Source organism: Camellia sinensis, chromosome 2 (genome assembly GCF_055761805.1).
Source record: "Camellia sinensis isolate YWXY chromosome 2, ASM5576180v1, whole genome shotgun sequence".
Lineage (NCBI taxonomy): Eukaryota > Viridiplantae > Streptophyta > Magnoliopsida > Ericales > Theaceae > Camellia > Camellia sinensis.
This window is the reverse complement of record NC_138962.1, coordinates 67,985,857-68,007,334: the sequence shown is the minus strand read 5'-3', so window position 1 is coordinate 68,007,334 and position 21,478 is coordinate 67,985,857. Positions and strand designations below refer to the sequence as shown.

General features: G+C 30.5%; 1 protein-coding gene across 1 annotated transcript; it reads left to right on the top strand.

Annotated features, from left to right (window-relative positions):
• The first annotated feature begins 1,533 nt into the window (after nucleotides 1-1,533).
• Nucleotides 1,534-6,962, top strand: LOC114307504 (uncharacterized). The gene is made up of 3 exons (XM_028252899.2): nucleotides 1,534-1,931; nucleotides 4,490-4,614; nucleotides 6,162-6,962. The coding sequence occupies exons 1-3, from the start codon at nucleotides 1,534-1,536 to the stop codon at nucleotides 6,584-6,586; spliced, it is 948 nt and encodes a 315-aa protein (XP_028108700.2). The 3' UTR covers nucleotides 6,587-6,962.
• Nucleotides 6,963-21,478: the final 14,516 nt, after the last annotated feature.

Here is a 21,478-nt window from a genome sequence, read left to right as displayed (position 1 = left end):
ATGCCTTTTGTTTGTGATATATATATATATACACACACATTGAGTTAGGGTTTACACAGACCAAAATCAGATCACACTCTCTATTCCTCTCTCTCTCTCTCTCTTTCTTCTTGCTTCGATTCTCCCCTCTGTTATGTGTTTTAATACTTGGGAAGGATTTATAATGGCGGTTGATTGGATAATACTAGATTTGTAGTGTTAAATCTCAACTTCTGCTCAATTACTTGGGAAGCATATATTGTTTATTTCCAATTTAATGGATTACTGAGACTGTGGGTTGGGATCAGGGCCATGTTGTTGAAGTTTGAAAAGGCAAGATGTGGCCTGGTAAAATTGTGTTTTTTTGTTTTCTATTTGATAGAAATAGCATGGTGACTGAAAAGCCCCTTGTCTGTTTAAGCTTTTTCCATTTGTTACTTCATTGACTCTTTTCTTCTTAGATTTGCTCATCATCCAGCATTTATCTATCTATTGTTTAGTTTGGTTTTCTTTTCTAATTTATCTCATAACTAGATAGCCTCAGAAATTTCAGTAAAGTAGACAAGATAAAAAAAATTGTTATAAATAGAGGCAATTCTCTCTCTTTCTCTCTCTCCAGTGGAAACCCCTTTTTCTTTTGTTCTTTTTTCCCATCTGGTAAACCTTGTAGCCATGCAAAACCTCTTGATATCCATGACGTACATTCATGTTACATCATAGTGCAATCCTCTTTGTATGTCGTCAAATTAAGAATTTTTTTATAACAATTGCAACCTTTATTTGCATTACTAGAGTTGGTCAGTTCAAGTTGCAGTAGCGGTAATCAGTAAATAACATAAATATGCTACGTAGTAATATAAGTGCATTAAAGGAAATGAAACAGTTTGAAGATTCTCATCATGGTAGTATTAGACAGAAACTATTAATATGTCAAATATCTTGTCTACTTTACTAAATTATCAATTCACACTTTTAAGCTGTGTAACTAGGAGCTGATTGGGTGCCAAATGATTATAATATTCTAATATTTTTGTCATATTCTAATCTGTTGGTGCCAAATGATTATGACCTCTTTGCTTGTTGAGTTGTTTAGGAGAGTGACACTGTAGGTATTGGCTCACTGCGTGTGCAAACCTGGAATCACTAGTAATTGGTTATGCAGTGGTTATTTGTTGTTGGGCTTTGTAATCACCACCAATCAAACTGTGAGAGTTGGTCATGCTCAAGGTCATTGCTTGAAAAGAAAATAGGAAAATAAGTTGAACGGTACATGTGATGTCTTGGTCTTGTGATCTTGTATGCTGTACCCTTTTTTTTTTTCTCAAAACTCAAGTTTCCCTTAATTTTGTTGGCATAAACAAATGTTTACATATCTTTTCATGGAAAATTTAGGATCAAAGTGCACAATAGTGCTAGTCATGTATAACATCTTTAAGTTCCCAATCAATTTTAGAGGATTTGGATTTTTTAACATCTTTAGTCATGTATAACATCTTTGTAATCACCACCAATCAAACTTGCGACGTATCTAATAATCTTATTCTGGATTCTGAAATGAATGATGCTTCTGTCCATTGTGATGGGACTGGTGGTTCATCAAGTGAGAAGGTCGTTGTTCCATCTTCTGATGTTACCGCTGAAAACCTGAATCTTGATACCATTGCATTGGAGGATACTGGGGATGCTGATATTGGAAAGATCCCTGGGGAAACTCATGAATTGAGACCACTTCTGCAGATGCTTGCAGGATCACCTGCTTCCGAGTTTGACTTAAGTGGCAGCATTTTTAAAATTCATGATGAGCAAAGGGAAAATAGAGAACTTCTCAAGGATCTTGATTCTCCAATGTTAGCATCGACGATGCGCCAAGCGTTTAAAGATGGGTTACAAGAAGGAATTTTCAGTGCCAACAACATTGAAGTTTCATTTGAAAACTTCCCATATTATTTAAGGTGCAGACCTTTGACCTCAAAGATAGGCTATTGACAATTATTGTGTTTCTTGTAATCTTTTTTTTTTTTTTTTTTTTTGTGACTGTTTTGTTTGCAATGGTATCATTTTGGACGTGTAGAAAATATGTATGCTTGTTGATTATGTATAATTTATAAATGTTAATTGAGGTGCATAGCCTTCTGTTTACATTTTTGTTTGTTTCTATTCTCAAACTGTTTAACATGTTCATTTAAACTAATGCTTTTCAGTTCACATTGTGTCTTCATATTTTTGTAGTTGGTAATCAAAATGTAAGAATCACCACTTTCATGAGCAAACTTAAATATGACATTGTAATTAATGGAAACTATAAATTTGCTTTTCCATTTTATTATTGTTGTCATTATAGCTGTTAGTTACTTTGGTTTTGAAAGTCTAGGTGCCGTTTAGTAACACTTACGTTTTCTGTTTTTTGTTTATATTTTCAAAAATTTTAAAAACTCAAATAAAAACTTGTTTGGTAAAATTTTTGATTTATAAATCAGTGGTCTCAGTTTATAAATTTGGCCAAAAAAATGAAAACACAAAAAATGTGTTTCCGTTTTGAGTTTTGAGTTTTGAGTTTTTTTTTTTTTTACCGCCCAACACTAGCTACCATCCGCCACCATTTTCTACCACCGTCTTTCGCCACCACCACCCAACCCCCACCACCACCTGCCACCACTACTCACTACCCACCTGCCACCACCACCCACTACCCATCACCACCACCCACAAACCACCACCACCCACCATCCACTTACCACCACCACCCACCCCTCGCCACCACCACCACCACCCACCACCCACCTGTCATCCACCCGCGACCACCCGCCACTACCATCCACCGCCCGCCACCACCACCTACTTACCACCACCACTCACCACTCACTTGCCACCACCATCCACCACCTACCACCACCACCCACCACCATCACCCACCACCCACCCGCCACCCACCTGCCACCGCCACCCATTCGCTACCACCTACCACCCGCCACCGTCACCCACCCATCCACCATCACCACCACCACCACCTGCCACCACCCGCCATCCGCCACCCACCTGCCGCCACCACCCGCCATCCGCCACCCACCTGCCGCCACCACCCGCCATCACCACCACCACCACCTACTCGTTACCACCCATCACCCGCCACCGTCACCCATCCACCCACCACCTACCCGCCATCATCCGCCATCCGCCACCCACCTGCCACCACCACCCATCACTTGCTACCACCACCACCACCACCACCACCCACTCGCTACCACTCGCCACCGTCACCCACCCACCCACAACCACCACCACCACCACCCGCCACCACCATCCGCCACCTACTTGCCACCACCACCCGCCACTACCACCACCACCACCCACTCGCTACCACCCACTACCCGTCATCCGTCACCCACCCATCCACCACCACCACCCACCGTCACCACTTTCCACCATCGTCTTCCGCCGCCACTTGCCATCACTTGCCATTTCTCACTCTTTTTTATATTTTTAAATTTTTTTAAACATTTTGTCAATTACCAAACGCGTTTGTAGTTTATGTTTTTCTAAAAATAAACAAAAACCAATTTATAAAATTTTTGTAAATATAAACTGAAAACGTAAACGTTACCAAACACACCCCTAGCAATTCGTTTTCTGTTTCTAGCATTACTCATCTCAAATCAAAGCATTGGATTCTTCTTCTAGTGTTGGAATCTATATCTCCTCAAGCTCAATCACAAAATTCTGATAGTTACTCTCTTAATCATATTTGTTTTTCTTTCTTTCTTAATATGGTGATTGTAATGTTTTTTTTAATAAATTTTATTATAATCAATAAACTATTCTGTTTTTGCCAATAAAAAATTTGATTATATAGAATAGGTTAAATAAAAAAGGTGTAAAAATGATATTAACAAAAAAAAAATTGAAAAATAAAAAAATAATAATAATAAATTTGAGGTAATGTAAAAATATACCAAATTAGGTACTAATTAATCAACTTCCATTAATGAAATAACTTTTTCAAAATTTAAAGAGAATAAAATGACAAAATTACAATTTTCCTGTTCATAAGGGCAAAAATGACAATTACACAGCAAAAAACTATTTTATAGCTTATTTACCAAACACAACTCTGCTGCTTAAATCTATAATCCTACAGCTACAACAAACAGGTTACCAGCTTATAATTACAGCTATAAGCTATAATTTGTTTAGCTATAATCTATAATCACTTTCCCGCAGCTCTACCAAACGGGCCCTTTGGGTCTGTTTGGTAAAACTTATAAGCTGCTTATTTTAACTTTTGACTTAATTTAAACTATAATGTTGTGTTTGGTACAACTTAAACTATCAAATTATAGTTTTAAAAAAACTGTTTTCAGCTCAAATGGAGAAGTTGCTCAGGGGATGCTTACAAATTATAACTTAAGCACGTAGCTGATTGGAGGGTCATAAAATGACTAAAATGCCCCTCCAAAACTTCAACAATTACGGTTATGCCACTATATAAGCCCTTTTTCGTTCTCCTAGCCAGCTCCTCTCCTCACACTCCTTTTCTCATTTCCTTGGCGACCGAAGATGATCCTCCACATCTCTCCAAGATCAACCGATCGAAGTCGAAGATTTCTCCAAGATTTCTCCAAGATCTGCACCAAAAAGGTAAGAGTTCATGCCTTTTGTTTGTGATATATATACACACACACACACATCGAGTTAGGGTTTAAACAGACCAAAATCAGATCACACTCTCTGTTCCTCTCTCTCTCTCTCTCTCTCTCTTCTTGCTTCGATTCTCCCCTTTGTTATGTGTTTTAATAGTTGGGAAGGATTTATAATGGTGGTTGTTTGGATAATACTAGATTTGTATTGTTAAATCTCAATTTCTGCTCAATTACTTGGGAAGTATATCTTGTTTATCTCCAATTTAATGGATTACTGAGACTGTGGGTTGGGATCAGGGCCATGTTGTTGAAGTTTGAAAAGGCAAGATGTGGCCTGGTAAAATTGTGTTTTTCTATTTTCTATTTGATGGAAACAGCATGGTGACTGAAAGCCCCTTGTCTGTTTAAGCTTTTTCCATTTGCTAGTTCATTGACTTCTTTCTTCTTTGATTTGCTCATCATCCAGCATTTATCTATCTATTGTTTAGTTTGGTTTTCTTTTCTAATTTATCTCATAACTAGATAGCCTCAGAAATTTTAGTAAAGTAGACAAGATAAAAAAAAATTTGCTATAAACAGAGGCAATTCTCTCTCTTTCTCTCTCTAGTGAAAACCCCTTTTTCTTTTGTTCTTTTTTCCCATCTAGTAAAGCTTGTAGCCATGCAAAACCTCTTGATCTCCATGACGTACATTCATGTTACATCATACTGCAATCCTCTTTGTATGTCGTCAAATTAAGAATTTTTTATAACAATTGCAACCTTCATTTGCATTACTAGAGTTGGTCAGTTCAAGTTGCAGTAGCGGTAATCAGTAAATAACATAAATATGCTACGTAGTAATATAAGTGCATTAAATGAAATGAAACGGTTCGAAGATTCTCATCATGGTAGTATTAGACAGAAACTATTAATATGTCAAATATCTTGTCTACTTTACTAAATTATCAATTCACACTTTTAAGCTGTGTAACTAGGAGCTGATTTGGTGCTAGATGATTATAATATTCTAATCTTTTTGTCATATTCTAATCTGTTGGTGCCAAATGATTATGACCTCTTTGCTTGTTGAGTTGTTTAGGAGAGTGACAATGTAGGTATTGGCTCACTGCGTGTGCAAACCTGGAATCAATAGTAATTGGTTATGTAGTGGTTATTTGTTGTTGGGCTTTGTAATCACCACCAATCAAACTATGAGAGTTGGTCATGCTCAAGGTCATTGCTTGAAAAGAAAATAGGAAAATAAGTTGAACGGTACATGTGATGTCTTGGTCATGTGATCCTGTATGCTGTACCCTTTTTTTTCTCAAAACTCAAGTTCCCCTTAATTTTGTTGGTATAAACAAATGTTTACATATCTTTTCATGAAAAATTTAGGACCAAAGTGCACAATAGTGTTAGTCATGTATAACATCTTTAAGTTCCCAATCAATTTTAGAGGATTTGGATTTTTTAACATCTTTAGTCATGTATAACATCTTTGTAATCACCACCAATCAAACTTGCGACGTATCTAATAATCTTATTCTGGATTCTGAAATGAAAGATGCTTATGTCCTTGATGATGGAAATGGTGGTTCATCAAGTGAGAAGGCCGTTGTTCCATCTTCTGATGTTACCTCTGAAAACCCGAATCTTGATACCATTACATTGGAGGATGCTGGGGATGCTGATATTGGAAAGATCCCTGGGGAAACTCATGAATTGAGACCACTTCTGCAGATGCTTGCAGGATCACCTGCTTCCGAGTTTGACTTAAGTGGCAACATTTCTAAAATTCATGATGAGCAAAGGGAAAATAGAGAACTTCTCAAGGATCTTGATTCTCCAATGTTAGCATTGACGATGCGCCAAGCGTTTAAAGATGGGTTACAAGAAGGAATTTTCAGTGCCAACAACATTGAAGTTTCATTTGAAAACTTCCCATATTATTTAAGGTGCAAACCTTTGACCTCAAAGATAGGCTATTGACAATTATTGTATTTCTTGTAATCTTTTTTTTTTTTTTTTTTTTTTGACTGTTTTGTTTGCAATGGTATCATTTTGGACGTGTAGAAAACATGTATGCTTGTTGATTATGTATAATTTATAAATGTTAATTGAGGTGCATAGCCTTCTGCTTACATTTTTGTTTGTTTCTATTCTCAGACTATTTTACATGTTCCTTTAAACTAATGCTTTTCAGTTCGCATTGTGTCTTCATATTTTTGTAGTTGGTAATCAAAATGTGAGAAGCACCGCTTTCATGAGCAAACTTAAATATGACATTGTAATTAATGGAAACTATAAATTTGCTTTTCTATTTTATTATTGTTGTCCTTATAGCTGTTAGTTACTTTGGTTTTGAAAGTCTAGCAATTCGTTTTCTGTTTCTAGCATTACTCATCTCAAATCAAAGCATTGGATTTTCTTGTCCAATATATCAGTAGCATACAAGCATTACTCATCTCAAATCAAAGCATTGGATTCTTCTTCTAGTGTTGGAATCTGTATCTTTTCAAGCTCAATCACAAAATTCTGATAGCTGCTCTCTTAATCATATTTGTTTTCTTTCTTTCTTAATATGGTGATTGTAATTTTTTTTTAATAAATTTTATTATAATCAATAAACTATTATGTTTTTGCCAATAAAATATTCGATTATATAGAATAGGTTAAATAAAAAAGGTGTAAAAATGATATTAACAAAAAAAAATAATAATGAAATAATAAATTTGAGGTAATGTAAAAATGTATCAAATTAGGTACTAATTAATTAACTTCTATTAATGAAATAACTTTTTCAAAATTTAAAGAGAAGAAAATGACAAAATTACAATTTTCCTATTCATAAGGGCAAAAATGATAATTACACAGCAAAAAGTTATTTTACAGTTTATTTATCAAATACAACCCTGCTGTTTAAATCTATAATCTTACAGTTACACCAAATAGACTACCAACTTATACTTACAGCTATAAATTATAATCTGTTAAGTTATAATTTATAATCATTTTTTTATAATTTTACCAAACGGATCCTTTAGACAGCGAGAGGTGAGAGAGGAGAGAGGAAAGAGCGAGGGACAGAAGAGAGAGAAAAGGAGAATAAAGAGACGGGAGAATAAATGCAAGGAAAGGCGCGTGAGTGGGAATAAATTCCCATGTCTTTGATAATTAATTTTCAATGTCCCACTCACATTGAAATTTTAGATTTTTTAGCCACTGGCCAATAAATAAGACCCTCTGCTTCAACTGGGTATAAAAATAATAGAAGAGACACCAAATTTTATATTAAATAAATGATTAAATGTCTTATATAAGTGTGTGGTCTGTAATTTTGTAGACTCTATACCATAAGATATTTGATCATTTATTTAATATAAAATTTAGAACCTAAAATATTTTTCAAGTTTAAAAGTTAAAAATTTAAAATCAGTGTCAAAAAAAAAAAAATTAGTTGTTACTTTTTTTTTTTTAACATTGGCTTTAAATTTTTAATTTTAATTTTTGGAAAAATTACAAATAAAATTTTAGAGTTTGACCTCTGTAACAAATTAATCTTTAATTTTATTTTATCAATAAATTTTTATTATTTTGATTTATTTTCAATCTAAATTATTTATTTATTTTCGTTAAGTAAAACTGATGAAAAAAAATTTTAATCATTAAATTCAATTCAATGTAAATATACTTGAAATGTCTAAATTATCCTTTTTTTGTTAAATTTAACAACAAAAATAAAATATTTTTTGTCACTTTTACTTGATAAAAATAGAAAATTATTTAGATTAACAACAAATCAAAATATTAAATTTTAAATTAAAAAATTAAAAATTTTGAATTTATTTTGTTATAAAAATCAAACCCTAATTTTTTTTTTTTTTTTCAAAAAAATTCCCCCTTCCCACCTTTTTGGTTCTTTGTTATATGTTTTTTTTTTAATTAACTACTCAAACTAAAAAAAATGTATATCTAGATTTCTTAATTATAAAATTATTTTAGGATATTTATACCATGTTTTATAATTGATTGGTCTAAATATAAGATTTTAAAAGTAAGGATGATAAATTGATGTTTTAGTAATAAATAATGTTATATGCATCAATTAATGTATTAACTAGTATATTAACAGATGATATGCCATAATGTTAGAGGTTTTAAGTATTTGTAATTTGTATAATAGGTGGAGTTAGTAATAATGATGTAACACTAATTAGTACACTAGTGTGTGCATTAAAAAAATATTAGGGATACTAACAATCTTACTAATACACTAACAAGATGTGGGTCGACCCTAGCATATCAAGTGATGGTTTATCTTATCAAAACTTGTAAGTGAGTTTAGTAAGATTGTTAGTATCCCTAACATTGTTGGTATATATTAATTGATACATATAATATCACCGTTTAGTAATAGTTGAGAGGATGTTGTGTAATTAACCGTCAAGTTTTTAATTAGGCCAAGTTTGGGAAGACTAAAAAAGTGCACTTTTTGTCTTTTTGGACTAAAAAATTGAGGTTGAAAATATGGATGTTTGGGTTAACTTTTTGACTTTTTATTAAAAAATGTGTAATAAAAAATTGTAAAAATTGATTTATAGAGAAAAATTTGAATTGGGAGTTGTGCAGCCGTAATTGTTGACTTTTGGTGAATAGTGTTAACTTTTTAGCTTTTTGAGTAACTTTTTGACTTTTTGGCTTTTTTGGATCTTCCCAAACTTGGCCTTAGTCTAAAACTCCTAAGAGCAAGAAAATGAATATATGTGAAAAAGTTTGGAAAATACAAAAATAGGCTTTTAAGAACCTTCCAATTGAAATTTACTTTTTAGCAATATTTATAATAGACACTAAGATCCATAACAAGATACAATACACCAAAAGAATCTAGAGCTGATTCCGCCAAGGACTTGCAACAAATTGTTTTATCCATTTTGGAGGTTTGTTTTTCTCACTTAGGGTTGTTTGGGAGGTGAGAATATAATATCGTCAAAAATATATATAAAAGTGGATTGAATAATTAACAAGTGGGGTATATGGACTGTGTTTGTGAGGAATTGTGTAAAAAACAAAGGAGAGGCATGAAAAGTTTTTTTTATTATGACAATTTTGTACAAACATGCAAATTGCAATGAATGTGTTCTTCCAAAAAAAAATGAATTACAATATAAAATATGAGAAAAGTTATGGATTATGAAATTTTTTTCATGAAAATAATCATGAAAGATTTATGATCTTTGGATTACCTTGATTAGTGTGTGGTGCTTTATTCTAAGCGTAATCAAAGAGTCACAAAGCTTTCATGATTATTTTCATGAAAGATTTTTCATGATACCTATCATTGCTGATAAAATATTTGTGACAGAGATAGATACAAATTTATGCAAAAGAAAAAGGATAATCAATTAGGGAATATTATATACAAGTATAATTATTGGGTGATTTCTTAATAAATTATCTTTCTGAGTGTTTTATTCCCTTTAATTCACATTTTTTTTGAGTATTCCATTAAGTCCTGTTTAATGCAATATGACCAAATCATCATTTCTAATTTTTTGGCACATGTTTCTATTTTAAAACTAATACATAACAATAGTCCCTCATTTTATGGAGAAAATTTCTCTCTCATTCTAAAGAGAAAATCTTTCCCTTATTCCATGGAGAAAATCTCTCCCTTATTCTAAGGAGAAAATCTCTCCCGCATTCCACGGAGAAAATCTCAAATTATGAATTTTGAACCTTTTATAATTTGAAAAATTTAAAAATAATCCAACAAAAAATCTGAATGAAAATCAAAATACAATGTGAATGTTCACAGTAAATAACAAACATACAATTAACTTTTGAAAAAACAAAGCACACACTAAAGTACAATATATTCGTACAATAAAATACAAACATACAACTAACCTTCAAAAAAATAAAATTCATACCAAAATAGTATGTGAATGTTCACAATTTATAATTAACATATAACTAGCCTTAAAAAAATAATTCATACCAATATAAACATTTACATTGCAACGTGAAAACATAAAACAAAATTGAGAAAAGGGAAAATCAACTATTTCAATTGTTCAATGGTAACAAAAATTATTGTTCAACTAACAAGCATAGTAACAAAAATAACAAATATACAATTAACTTTCAAAAAAACAAAACTTATACTAAAATATAATGTGAATGTTCACAATTTACAATTAATATACAACTAATTTAAAAAAAAAATAAAAAAAATCTCATACCAATGTGAACATTCACTAGGGGTGCAACTTGGGTGGATTCGGTTGAGTTGGGAGGTTGTCCAAGCCCAACTCAAGTTGTGCTGAGACTTGCCCAGGCCCGAATTTTAACCCGAGGTTGCCTGTCTAAGCCCGACCCGAGTTAAACCCAAATTGCCTGAGTTGTAAATGAATTTCAAATTTTTTTTTGGCAGTTACATTTTAAATTATTAAAATTTGACCATATTTACATTTTTTTTAAGAAAATCATTAATACCATAAAAAAAAATAATTTATATAATATAAGAGAGATGCCGCTATAGTAGTCCTTACAATTAATGAGCGAAAATAAAAAAAAAGTAAGATTTTATGTTATTTGTATATATAATATATATTCAATATGATTTAATAATCTAAATTACTTTAATATCATGTAATGACTAATAATTTATATGTATATTTAATATTTTTATATATCTATATATGTATAATTCGGGTTTCAGGTTACTCGAGTTGTTTGACATCTTTGCCCAAACCCGCCCAAATTTAATTCAGGCTTTTGAATTTTTGTCCAAACTCGTACCAAATTTAAAAATATATTATCCAAGCCCTAAAAAAATTCGGGCTGGGTTCGGGTTGCTTGGGTTGAGCCCGCCCAAGTTGCACCCATAACATTCACATTGTAACGTGAAAACACAAAATAAAATTAAAAAAAGTAAAAATCAACTATTTCAATTGTTTAATGGTAACAAAAAAGATCAACCAACAAGCATTGTAAAAAAAAAAAAAACAAAATATAACTAACTTTCGAAAAAATAAAAAACAAAAAACAAAAAAACTCATACCCAAATACAATGTGAATGTTCACAATTTACAATTAACATTCAACTAACCTTAGAAAAACTAAATTCATACCATTATGAACATTCACATTGCAACATGAAAAAAAAAAATGACTACTTCAATTATTTAATGGTAACAAAAAATTATTATCCAAATAACAAGTATAGTAACAAATAACCAATAGACTTTCAAACAATGTAAAATGTGAACATTCATACTGATTGACAAAAAAATAGAAACAATGACAATAATAAAATTAGAAATTCAAAAAAAACTCAATCACTATAAAAATAAAAAAATTTCACTAACATCCTCATCTTCATCATCATCTTTATCATTATCACTATCATTAACGATATATGCAATTTCACCATTTCACCAACCCAAATTAAACCAAACTCACATTTGAAGAATATGTTTGTAACAAAATTAGCTGGACATAAATAGAGTATCGACTTACAATAATAGAGAAACATAGTATTTTGAACACGGAGTAACAATGGACGAGCAAAGAACTTCAAACACAAAGTGACAATGGAGGAACACAAAGTTTCACCGCAACAGTGGAGAAATATAATATTATTTCACTACCATGTGTAAACTAGAGTTTCTAAACCCTATCAAATAGAGAGTTGTAAAACCCTAGCATAATGAAACAATACCACCAATGTGAATGAAACTGATCAAAAAGAAAAATGTGAATAATGGTAACTACCAAAATAGAGGTAGCAACAAAAATGAAATGTATATATCATTTTTCTACGTAATACATATCAACAATAGATATAAGGGTATAATAGTCTAACAAACAATATAAATCAGGAAAAAAGGATCTCATGGATAAAACTTAAAAGCATAAATACATGGGACTAACTAGGCTATTTATAATTTTCCTTAGTGGACTTATTGGGTTAAAACATCTCTAAATGAGATTTATCAATAAAAAATTCATTATTTAATTGGGTAATCGGTCCATAAATCTAAATTTGAATTTTGTTTGATCAAGAGTCCACACTTTAAAATATTTTGTCCATAAGGACATAACTAGACAAAATGACCAAAATACCCATTTATTATATATATATATATATATATATATATTTCCAAACCAAACCCTAAACAAATCAAACCGTCTCTCTCCTCCTCTCTCTCTCCCTTCTCTCTCCTCTTCATCTTCAATGCCGACTAGGAATGTAAGAAAAATTGATAAAACTGAGCTAATTGATAAAAACCAACTGAAATTTTAGTTTTCAGCTTGTTTTCCATAACATACGGTCTGTTTTGGTTTTGAAACTTCTTATACCGATGTAAATCGAACCGACTGAATATTATATTTAAATGTTTTTATATTATAATTTCTTGAACATTATACGAGAAGTGGCTAATATAATACACTTTTGTGATAAAAATTAGGGAGAAAAACATTTATAGAGCAATTTTCATATATTTCCTTCATTTATTTTCAATGTTAAATTCTATAATCTACTATAAAACCTTTTAAAACTTCATGTAAATTTCTCTTTTACAGAAAACCGATAAAATCGAACCTTAGCATATAGTCTGTATCGGTTTCTCAATCATAAAAATCAAAAAGATCGATTCAGTGCTAAATATATTCTCAACATCGACCTAACCGAACCGTTTACATCCCTATTGTCCACTCCACCACCTCCGTTATCATCGACTCCACACACATACACACACACTCTCTCTTTCTCTCTCTCTGCACTACTGCCCTCGAGATCAGTCGTCTCCGCCTCTACTCTGGCCGTGACATCAACGTCACTCTAAAATCTTCATTTCTGTTTCACAAAGCATGAGCAACACATAGAATAATAGGATCGAGCTCAAGTGAGTGACGAGGCAGTGATGATGTTGATCGTAGTAAGGATTACTAAGAATGGTAGTTAGTAGTGGTGGATTCGAATGGAGAGAGATCGAGATAAGGACTAGGATTAGGGTTATAAAGAAGGACTCGATTTTTTCTAGGAAGTCGCAGTGAAACTGATGTCAAAGATCGAAGATCACCACCGTGGTCTAGCGACGAAGAGTTCCGACGATGATCTGTTTTGTACAGAACCTCCCACCATCAACTCCATGTTGCTTAGATCCGACCAGATCTTAGATAGGATGATGAGGATCTTCGCGACGATAAAAATTTTAAATATGCCAACAATGATGATGAATTAGGTGTGGTGGAGGACTTGAAATGAACACCAATCTCTCTCTCTCGCTCTCTCTCTCTACTTGCTCTTTTTAGATCTGAGCAATCCTATGATTAGACCAGATATTTTGAAGCTTTGTGATATATCCACGGATATCACCATTGTCACAACTCTCATGCCCCTTCATTACCGTTTTAGATCATATTTTCTTTGTTGTTATTGTTGTTTTGAAACTTTGTGATGTATCCATAGATATCATCACTGTCACAACTCTCAATATTTCAATAGATGTGTTAGATTGGTTTCACAGATCATCACCATTTCAACAAATCATTTCTTGTTTGGCTTGGTATTTTAACAGATAGAAAAATATAAAAAATTTAAATGGATAGAATTTTAACAGAAAGAATTCAGGAAAAAAAGGCTTGGTATTTCAACAGATAAAAAAATTTTAAATAGATAAAATTTTGACAAATAGAATTTAAGAAAAAAATTGAACAGATAATAAAGTTTGGACAAATAGATTTAAATAGATAATCGAAAAATTGAACAGATAACAAAATTTGAACAAATAAGGCAAAATTTTGAATAGATAGCCAAAAAAATTTAACAGATAAAAAAATATTTAAACAAATAGTAAAAAAATTTCAACAAATAGATTAAGGGATAAAATTGAAAATAAAATGTGCTCTAAAATAACAAAATGACTTCTCACCAAACTATTTTATAAATAATGGACCTCTAACTAACAAAAAATATTTATTGGATCTAATACCTTATGCAATTGCTAGATTTGGCTTTTCAACAATTTTCTTTATTTAATTATAAAGTTACTTTGGTGGTTTGTCTTCTTGATAATCACCACATTTTTTAACACATAAAGTTCTCAAGTGTTCTTGAATTTCACCAATATATATGAAATTCAACCAAATTTTCAGTTGAGGTACTAAAAACTATATATTAGGTTTTTGTTATTGGTAATCTCGTTTGACAAAAATTTTTTTAGTTATAATTTTATTCTATCTTTTATTTTAGTGAGGCCATGAGTATTTATATGCGAATCCAACCCAAATTGTGCCTATGCAGAGGAGTTTGTGATTTTAATCCTATCATGTTTGCCACTTCGCTGACTATGTCATGAATCGAGCTGCCTGGTCAGCTCGTAGGGGTCTAGGAGGCAGCGCCCTATGGCAAGGATGCAATCTTTTTAGAAATTTTATTAGCCTGCAAAAGTACTGGGAGTTGTATTCTTCCGCTTAAGTGACCTTTCCTGAGCTCGAGCGTAGACCTCTATTCTGAAACACTCGTTTTAGTCAGTCCGCTCAAGCGGCCATTCCTGCGCTTGAGCGAATATCGCGATTCTATTTTCTATAAATCTACGATTAATTCAGTTTCTAGGGTACGACTTCCGGATCTTTTTTTTGAGTATTAGGGTTTTCTTCTGGAGTTTCTTTGTTTGTTTCCTTTGATATCTGTGAGAGTTTATATCATGAATTGAGTGAAATATATCAAAGAGTTTGTTTATTGTGTTTTATTAAAAAAAGAGTTGTTTTTCGATAGATTCTGTGAAATTTGGGCTTGAAGTTTTTGTGGATTCCGGAGTGGCTCATCATCATGGATTTGACATCGGCATTGTGGATTTAACGTTGGGCAAGACAATTCCGAGGTGAAGACAGGGCTGGAAGAGGCACATAGGGGTCTGTTTGATTTGGGTGTGGATTTACTGGGTAATTGAGAATACACTTGTGTAATCTTTGTGTCTTCTTAGTAGATTGTTTTGTGGCTTTTGCCCATAGTTTCTTATCACAATTGAAGGCACTCCAATTGTGGTTTTTTCATGTAAAATCATTGTGTCGATTTGTCTTTGATTGTTTGATTGAGATTGCTATTTATTGATTAAAATTCATACATAATCACAAATCAATATTTCGAAGATTTTAGATTTTTCACTGTAAAATAGCAAAAAATAAAATAAAATAAAAATTCCATGTCTAAATTTTTTTTTCATTGTTATCATATACAAGTTATTCTCATTAGAGTACAATTTTTTATTTTATTTTTTATTTTTTTAAATCCACTAGCATTTAGCAGCAATGGATTGCCCTATTAGTGCATCATTATCAAGCTCATAAGAGCTTTCTCTTGACTATTTTATAGTACAAAATTATAAAAATATACTCCATCAAATTCAATTATTAGCTAATTATTTTAGTTGAATAGCAAACCACTACCTATATGTAGTTAGGGAAATATGACTCAATAAATAAAATAAAAAACAGAAAGTTTATTAGAGATTATATTTAAAAAAATAATTAGCTAAATAAAAAAATAAATTTTTAATTAAAATTTAACTATTTTAATAGAGATGCTGTTAGGAGGATTTATCTTTGCATTGAAATATATATACATCATGACTCATGAGACTTTAAAACATGAAAATAACATATTGTTGTCAACGTAACAAATGAACAAGGGTCCTCCTTGGTAGGTTGAGAGGGACCAATCGTCGCACTATGTGATGATTGCATTGAAAATTTATTGTTTAGTAGTGAGTCGCAATTAATGTTGGATGGTTAAGCCCTCTTACTTTATTGACTATGGCAGAGTTTCGATCGGGCCCCAATATGTACGTCTCTTAAGTTAGCAAGTATGTATGATGATTTTTGTAATGGTCTAAAAAAGAATAATCAATGGCAAGACCTCGTTTCTTCTAGTAATTTTTTGATTAAAATATAATGTAAAAAAAATTAATATATTTAGAATAATTTTTTGATTTTTTATGAAAAGATGTGCAAAAAGTAGAAAGAAAATAGAATCTTTGACTTTTTAATTTGAGTTATTGGTTTTTTAATTTTTTTAGTAACTTTTTGACTAAACCGATCGCTTTCCAAATGAGACCTTAGTTTGTTAGCCAAAATCCTAATAAACTGCTTTTTAAAATTTATTCTTATTATGGCTCTTTGAAAATTATATCAACCATCACAAAGAAATTAATAATGACCTTTTTTTTTTTCAACTGATTAATGACGACCTCATTCCTTCAATATGAAAATATATGTTTAAATTTAAATTAATTGAAAAACATATGGTTGTATTTTACAACTCCAACATTTAAATCTAACCAAATTTGTTAGGGTATGAAATTAAGCAATTCAATCCTTCCAGTCGAAGAACTGTGCAAGGGCTTTATGGGCTCAGAGATATAAAATTAAAGTTGAAACCCTCCTTTAATATCAATTAATTTTAAAGAGATGACAAAATAGATCGTGAAAAAATCCTAACAAAACTTGAAGAAAATTTTTTCCCACATAATTAAATGAGTAAAATCATACATGCCCATTATTGGGTACAACTACACAATTGATGGATCAATATAGGATTCCTTTCCAAGAAGATGGAGAATCCACAACATAGACTTGGCCTGTTGAATGATTGTTGTTGAATAACAGATTCACAAAATGACTAATTTCCAAGATTTATTTTATTTTATTTTTTATAATAATCATAATCTATACTATATTCGACTGATCACTAAATCAATATAGTAGTGACAATTTATATGATAAACAAAATATAAGGTGATTTACGTGTAGGTCTTAATAGGTGGACTTATTATCTAATAGGTCATATGATAATTAATGATATTTTTCATTAAACACTATTAAAAAACGTCACTAACTGTTAATTTTTAGTGGCAGTTTAAAATTTTTGTTAAAAAAATATCACTAATTAGAAGTATTAGCGATAGTTTAAAAAAATCGTCACAAAAACATCACTAATTTTTAACTTTCAACAACAGTTTAAAAAATTTGTCACAAAAAAGTCACTAATTGTAAGTTTTAGCTACAATTTATGAAAAACTGTGATAAAAAAGTCACTAATTGTTAATTTTTAACGATAAATATAAAAAATCGTTACAAAAAATTATTTTTAACGAGGATTTTACTAGAACTTATTTTTAATAAGATTTGATTAGAATTAAGTCCAATCATTAAGATATATTAATAGTTTATCCCAAAATCATTATAGCATTATGGGAGAATTGCAATTAAATGATAATAATTCAAAATAATTATACCTTTATGGAGATGTAAATCAAAACAAATAAAAGTTGTGTATTACACCGATGACAAAAACGTTTCAAATTCTATAAAAATGTAATTATTTTAAATTATTTTTATTTAAATGTAATTTCCTCTAACATTATCACTATGTTTGGTTTGGAATTTTTAAAAATATTTTTTTGAGTTTTAAATTTGTCTTTTTAAAAATTTTTGTTTTTAGTGAATATTTTTAGTTTTTTAATCATTTTTTTTTTACTTATTAGATTCATTTAATCAAAATCTACTTACAAAGTATAAAATTTGTGAATTTTTTTTTTTTTTTGTAAAAAATTCACGAAAGACAAAAAAAATTAAATATTTTTGTATTTTTTTTTGCTTATTAATTTTTTTAGATTTCTTCACAAATATTCTATTTTTTAAGAACATTTAAGTATATTTTAAAAGTTAAAAAAATAATTAAAAAATGAAAAATGTTTGAGGGCCACAAAAATTGTGACCCTCTAGCATTGTTGTTAAAAAATTACTAAAATTCAAGAAACTAAAAACTTAAAAAATAAAAAAAAATCAAATTGATTGATTGATTTTCGAGACTTGTTATCCTCAAAACAGGTTGATGAAGTGTACCACACGCATACGCCATTGTGACCTCAAAGCACACCTTCTTTGGTTGTTGAGATTAGCCATTTGCACTACCAAGACAAATTATTTCAAACCATATATGCTCTTCAACATAGTTGCGACAATCCTTGCATAATAATTGTAATTTGCTAAATTGAGGATGTGATTGTTTGGAGTTTCTCTCTTATTTTAAGGGCTTATATATAATTTAAGTTTAATTATTAATTCATTGTATGTAATCGTGTATTGTGATACATGGCCTCATTGAGGGAGTAGGTTGAAACTAATTTAAATTTCGTTTGATTTTAGATTTTTGGCTATAAAAGTATAAAAAAAATAAAATTAATTATATAAATCAATAAGACAAAATATCACATTCAAATCATAATCATTATATTTTTTCTCTTACAAGAGTCTTAAAAAAAAAACAAAACAAAAAAAGTCAAACCAAAAGAGGTTAAAAAGTCTCAACACAAAAAAGTCAGCTAAAAAAGTCAATGCGAAATGAAAACTTGCTTATTAAAAGACAAAATAGACTAAAAAATAGAAGACAAAATATCACATCCAAATCATAATCATTTTATATTTTCTTTCACAAAACTATAATAAAACTAAAAGTTATTTCCAAACAATTTTTTTTTTAATTAGACTAAAATAGTCAAAAAAAAAAAAAAAAAAAAAAAAAAAAAAAAACATTGTACCCAAATGAATGCATTGTAAATAAAACTGATGAGCATGTATGTGCTTATATAGACTCCCAAATCACCACCCCATGAAACTTTTTGGACTATAGTTTGCTCTAAGTGTATATTTGCCATTAGGTTTTGTTTTGTTTTTGTTTTTTTTTTCATTTTTTCGCTTTTAATGATGAGCTCTCTTTCATAATTTATCTTTTCAGATCTCACTACACTTTTTTTGTGAGCCTTAGCTCTGGCATCCATAGATAATCCAAACCATCTATCTCATAAGCTTTGTAATAAAAGTAATTCATGTACAAAATTAGTTTTATAAAACAATTATAAATATGGGAATAGATCGAATTTCATTTTATAAAATAGATGATTTAAATTTATGAAAGAAAATGTAATTTATTCTTGTATTTATAGAAGTTCGATGAAACAATTTTTTTTGTATGAATGATCTTCGTGAGGTATATGGTTTGGGTCATCAGTGGGCACTACAAGAAATTAAAGTTTTAGGAACAAAATTATTTTTTAGGAACAAAATATTTTTATTGCCAAAAGTATTATTATTTTATTTTTAGTGACAAAATTAGACATTTAGTGATGAATTACTAACCTTTTGTGACCAAAAGTTTTGTCTAACGAAATAAACATTTTTGGGATCAAGTAATTTTGTTTGTAAAAGTGTATTTATTAGCAATATTTGTAAAATTTTGTCTCCAAAAGCTCATTTTATAAATTTTCAGAATGATCTTTTAACGATTATTCTCATGATAACTGAAATTAGTTACTAAATATTTTTTGTAACAAAATTTACACTTATATCTAAGGGTGTGCGCGGTGCGGTTCGGATGGTTGGAGAGTAAAATTAAAAACCGAATGGCGGGTTAGCGGATTAGCGGATTGACAAATTGCGGTTTGAGCGGTTTTTGGTAGATTGGCGAATTGAAGAACATTTTAACTAATTATCATACATTTGTATAATATATAACACTAATTTGTATAATATTTTTTAGATATATAACACAAAATAATTTTACATAATATGTTTCATATATATAACCATTTGTAATAAATTTCATATCTTGAATCTCTCTCACACTCATTTTTACATTGATATTTCATTAGAAATTAAAATATATATATGTATTAACTATAGCGGAGCGGAGCGGTTCGGTTGGCGGATCATAAATTTTAAAATTTAAACCGCTATTAGCGATTAGAACGGTGCAGATTAATACAAATCAGTGCAATTTTAACTGATTGGACAGTATTTTGCACAGCCCTACTTATATCTTGTAATCCCCCTGGCCCTCTTCTTTATGCCATATCTTTGGATGTTTCTCCTCTTTACAAAAAGACTCCACTCCTCAGTCTACGGCCTTAATTTGGGCTGCGAGCTGCCGACATGGGAAGAGAGGGCCAACAATCAACAATAAGCTGATAAACACACAAATAAAACCCAGAATTCACATATAAATAAAAAATATTTTACTAAAGTTATTAGTAAGACCTATTATTAAAAAATTTATCATTTAATATAGGTATATTTTTATATCTGATTATGTATTTAATTTTTGTGTTTTTGAAATCAATAAGTGTGTTTTCGATCAATTTTTTTTTAGTGACCAATTACGAATTATGAAAACAAGAAAGTTGGACAGATCGAAATGAACAAAAAGGCTTTCGTTTTCAATGTTGCATCTTTTGAGCTGTAATCCTCCTCCGTTCTCTACAAATTGAGGCCCCCAAATGCCCACTTCTACTACTTTCTAATCCTATTTTCCTTGTTCGGATCATTTCTTTATTCAATTTTTAATTGGTTCTTAGTATTTTTTTTAATGGGCATTTTTAATTAACATCCAATTTTGTACGTTTTTATGGGATTGATTAGCATTTTTTTTAAAAATAATTATTGAAAGCTGAAAAAAGAAATTATTAAAAACACAAAAACCAACTAAAAAAAGCTATTATAAAAGTTGATCCAAACAAAGCCTCCACAAGGCTCCACAAAACAATCTTCATGTGTCAATATTGTATTGATATCAAACATACATGGTAGGGTTTATTATATCAATACAGTATTAATATATGAAATAATAAATAAAATATGATAAAAATAATAATCATCTTGTGATTATTGTTGGATGAACCCAACATCATGCATGCACTTCCACATGAATATCAGTGGTGTAGGATTTCACCCCCGATGGACCACCTAAGGGTGATATGATCTTCTTTGTTTGCATGTTTTTATTACTGTTTTGGTTATTTGTTCTCAAACAAATAC

Excerpts from the sequence above, each read along its gene's own strand:
- LOC114307504 (XM_028252899.2), top strand. The coding sequence starts at position 1,534 with ATGAATGATGCTTCTGTCCATTGTGATGGGACTGGTGGTTCATCAAGT. Across the intron at positions 1,932-4,489 it reads AACTTCCCATATTATTTAAG|CTCCTCTCCTCACACTCCTT; the intron begins GTGCAGACCTTT and ends TCTCCTAGCCAG. Across the intron at positions 4,615-6,161 it reads CCAAGATCTGCACCAAAAAG|ATGCTTATGTCCTTGATGAT; the intron begins GTAAGAGTTCAT and ends CTGAAATGAAAG.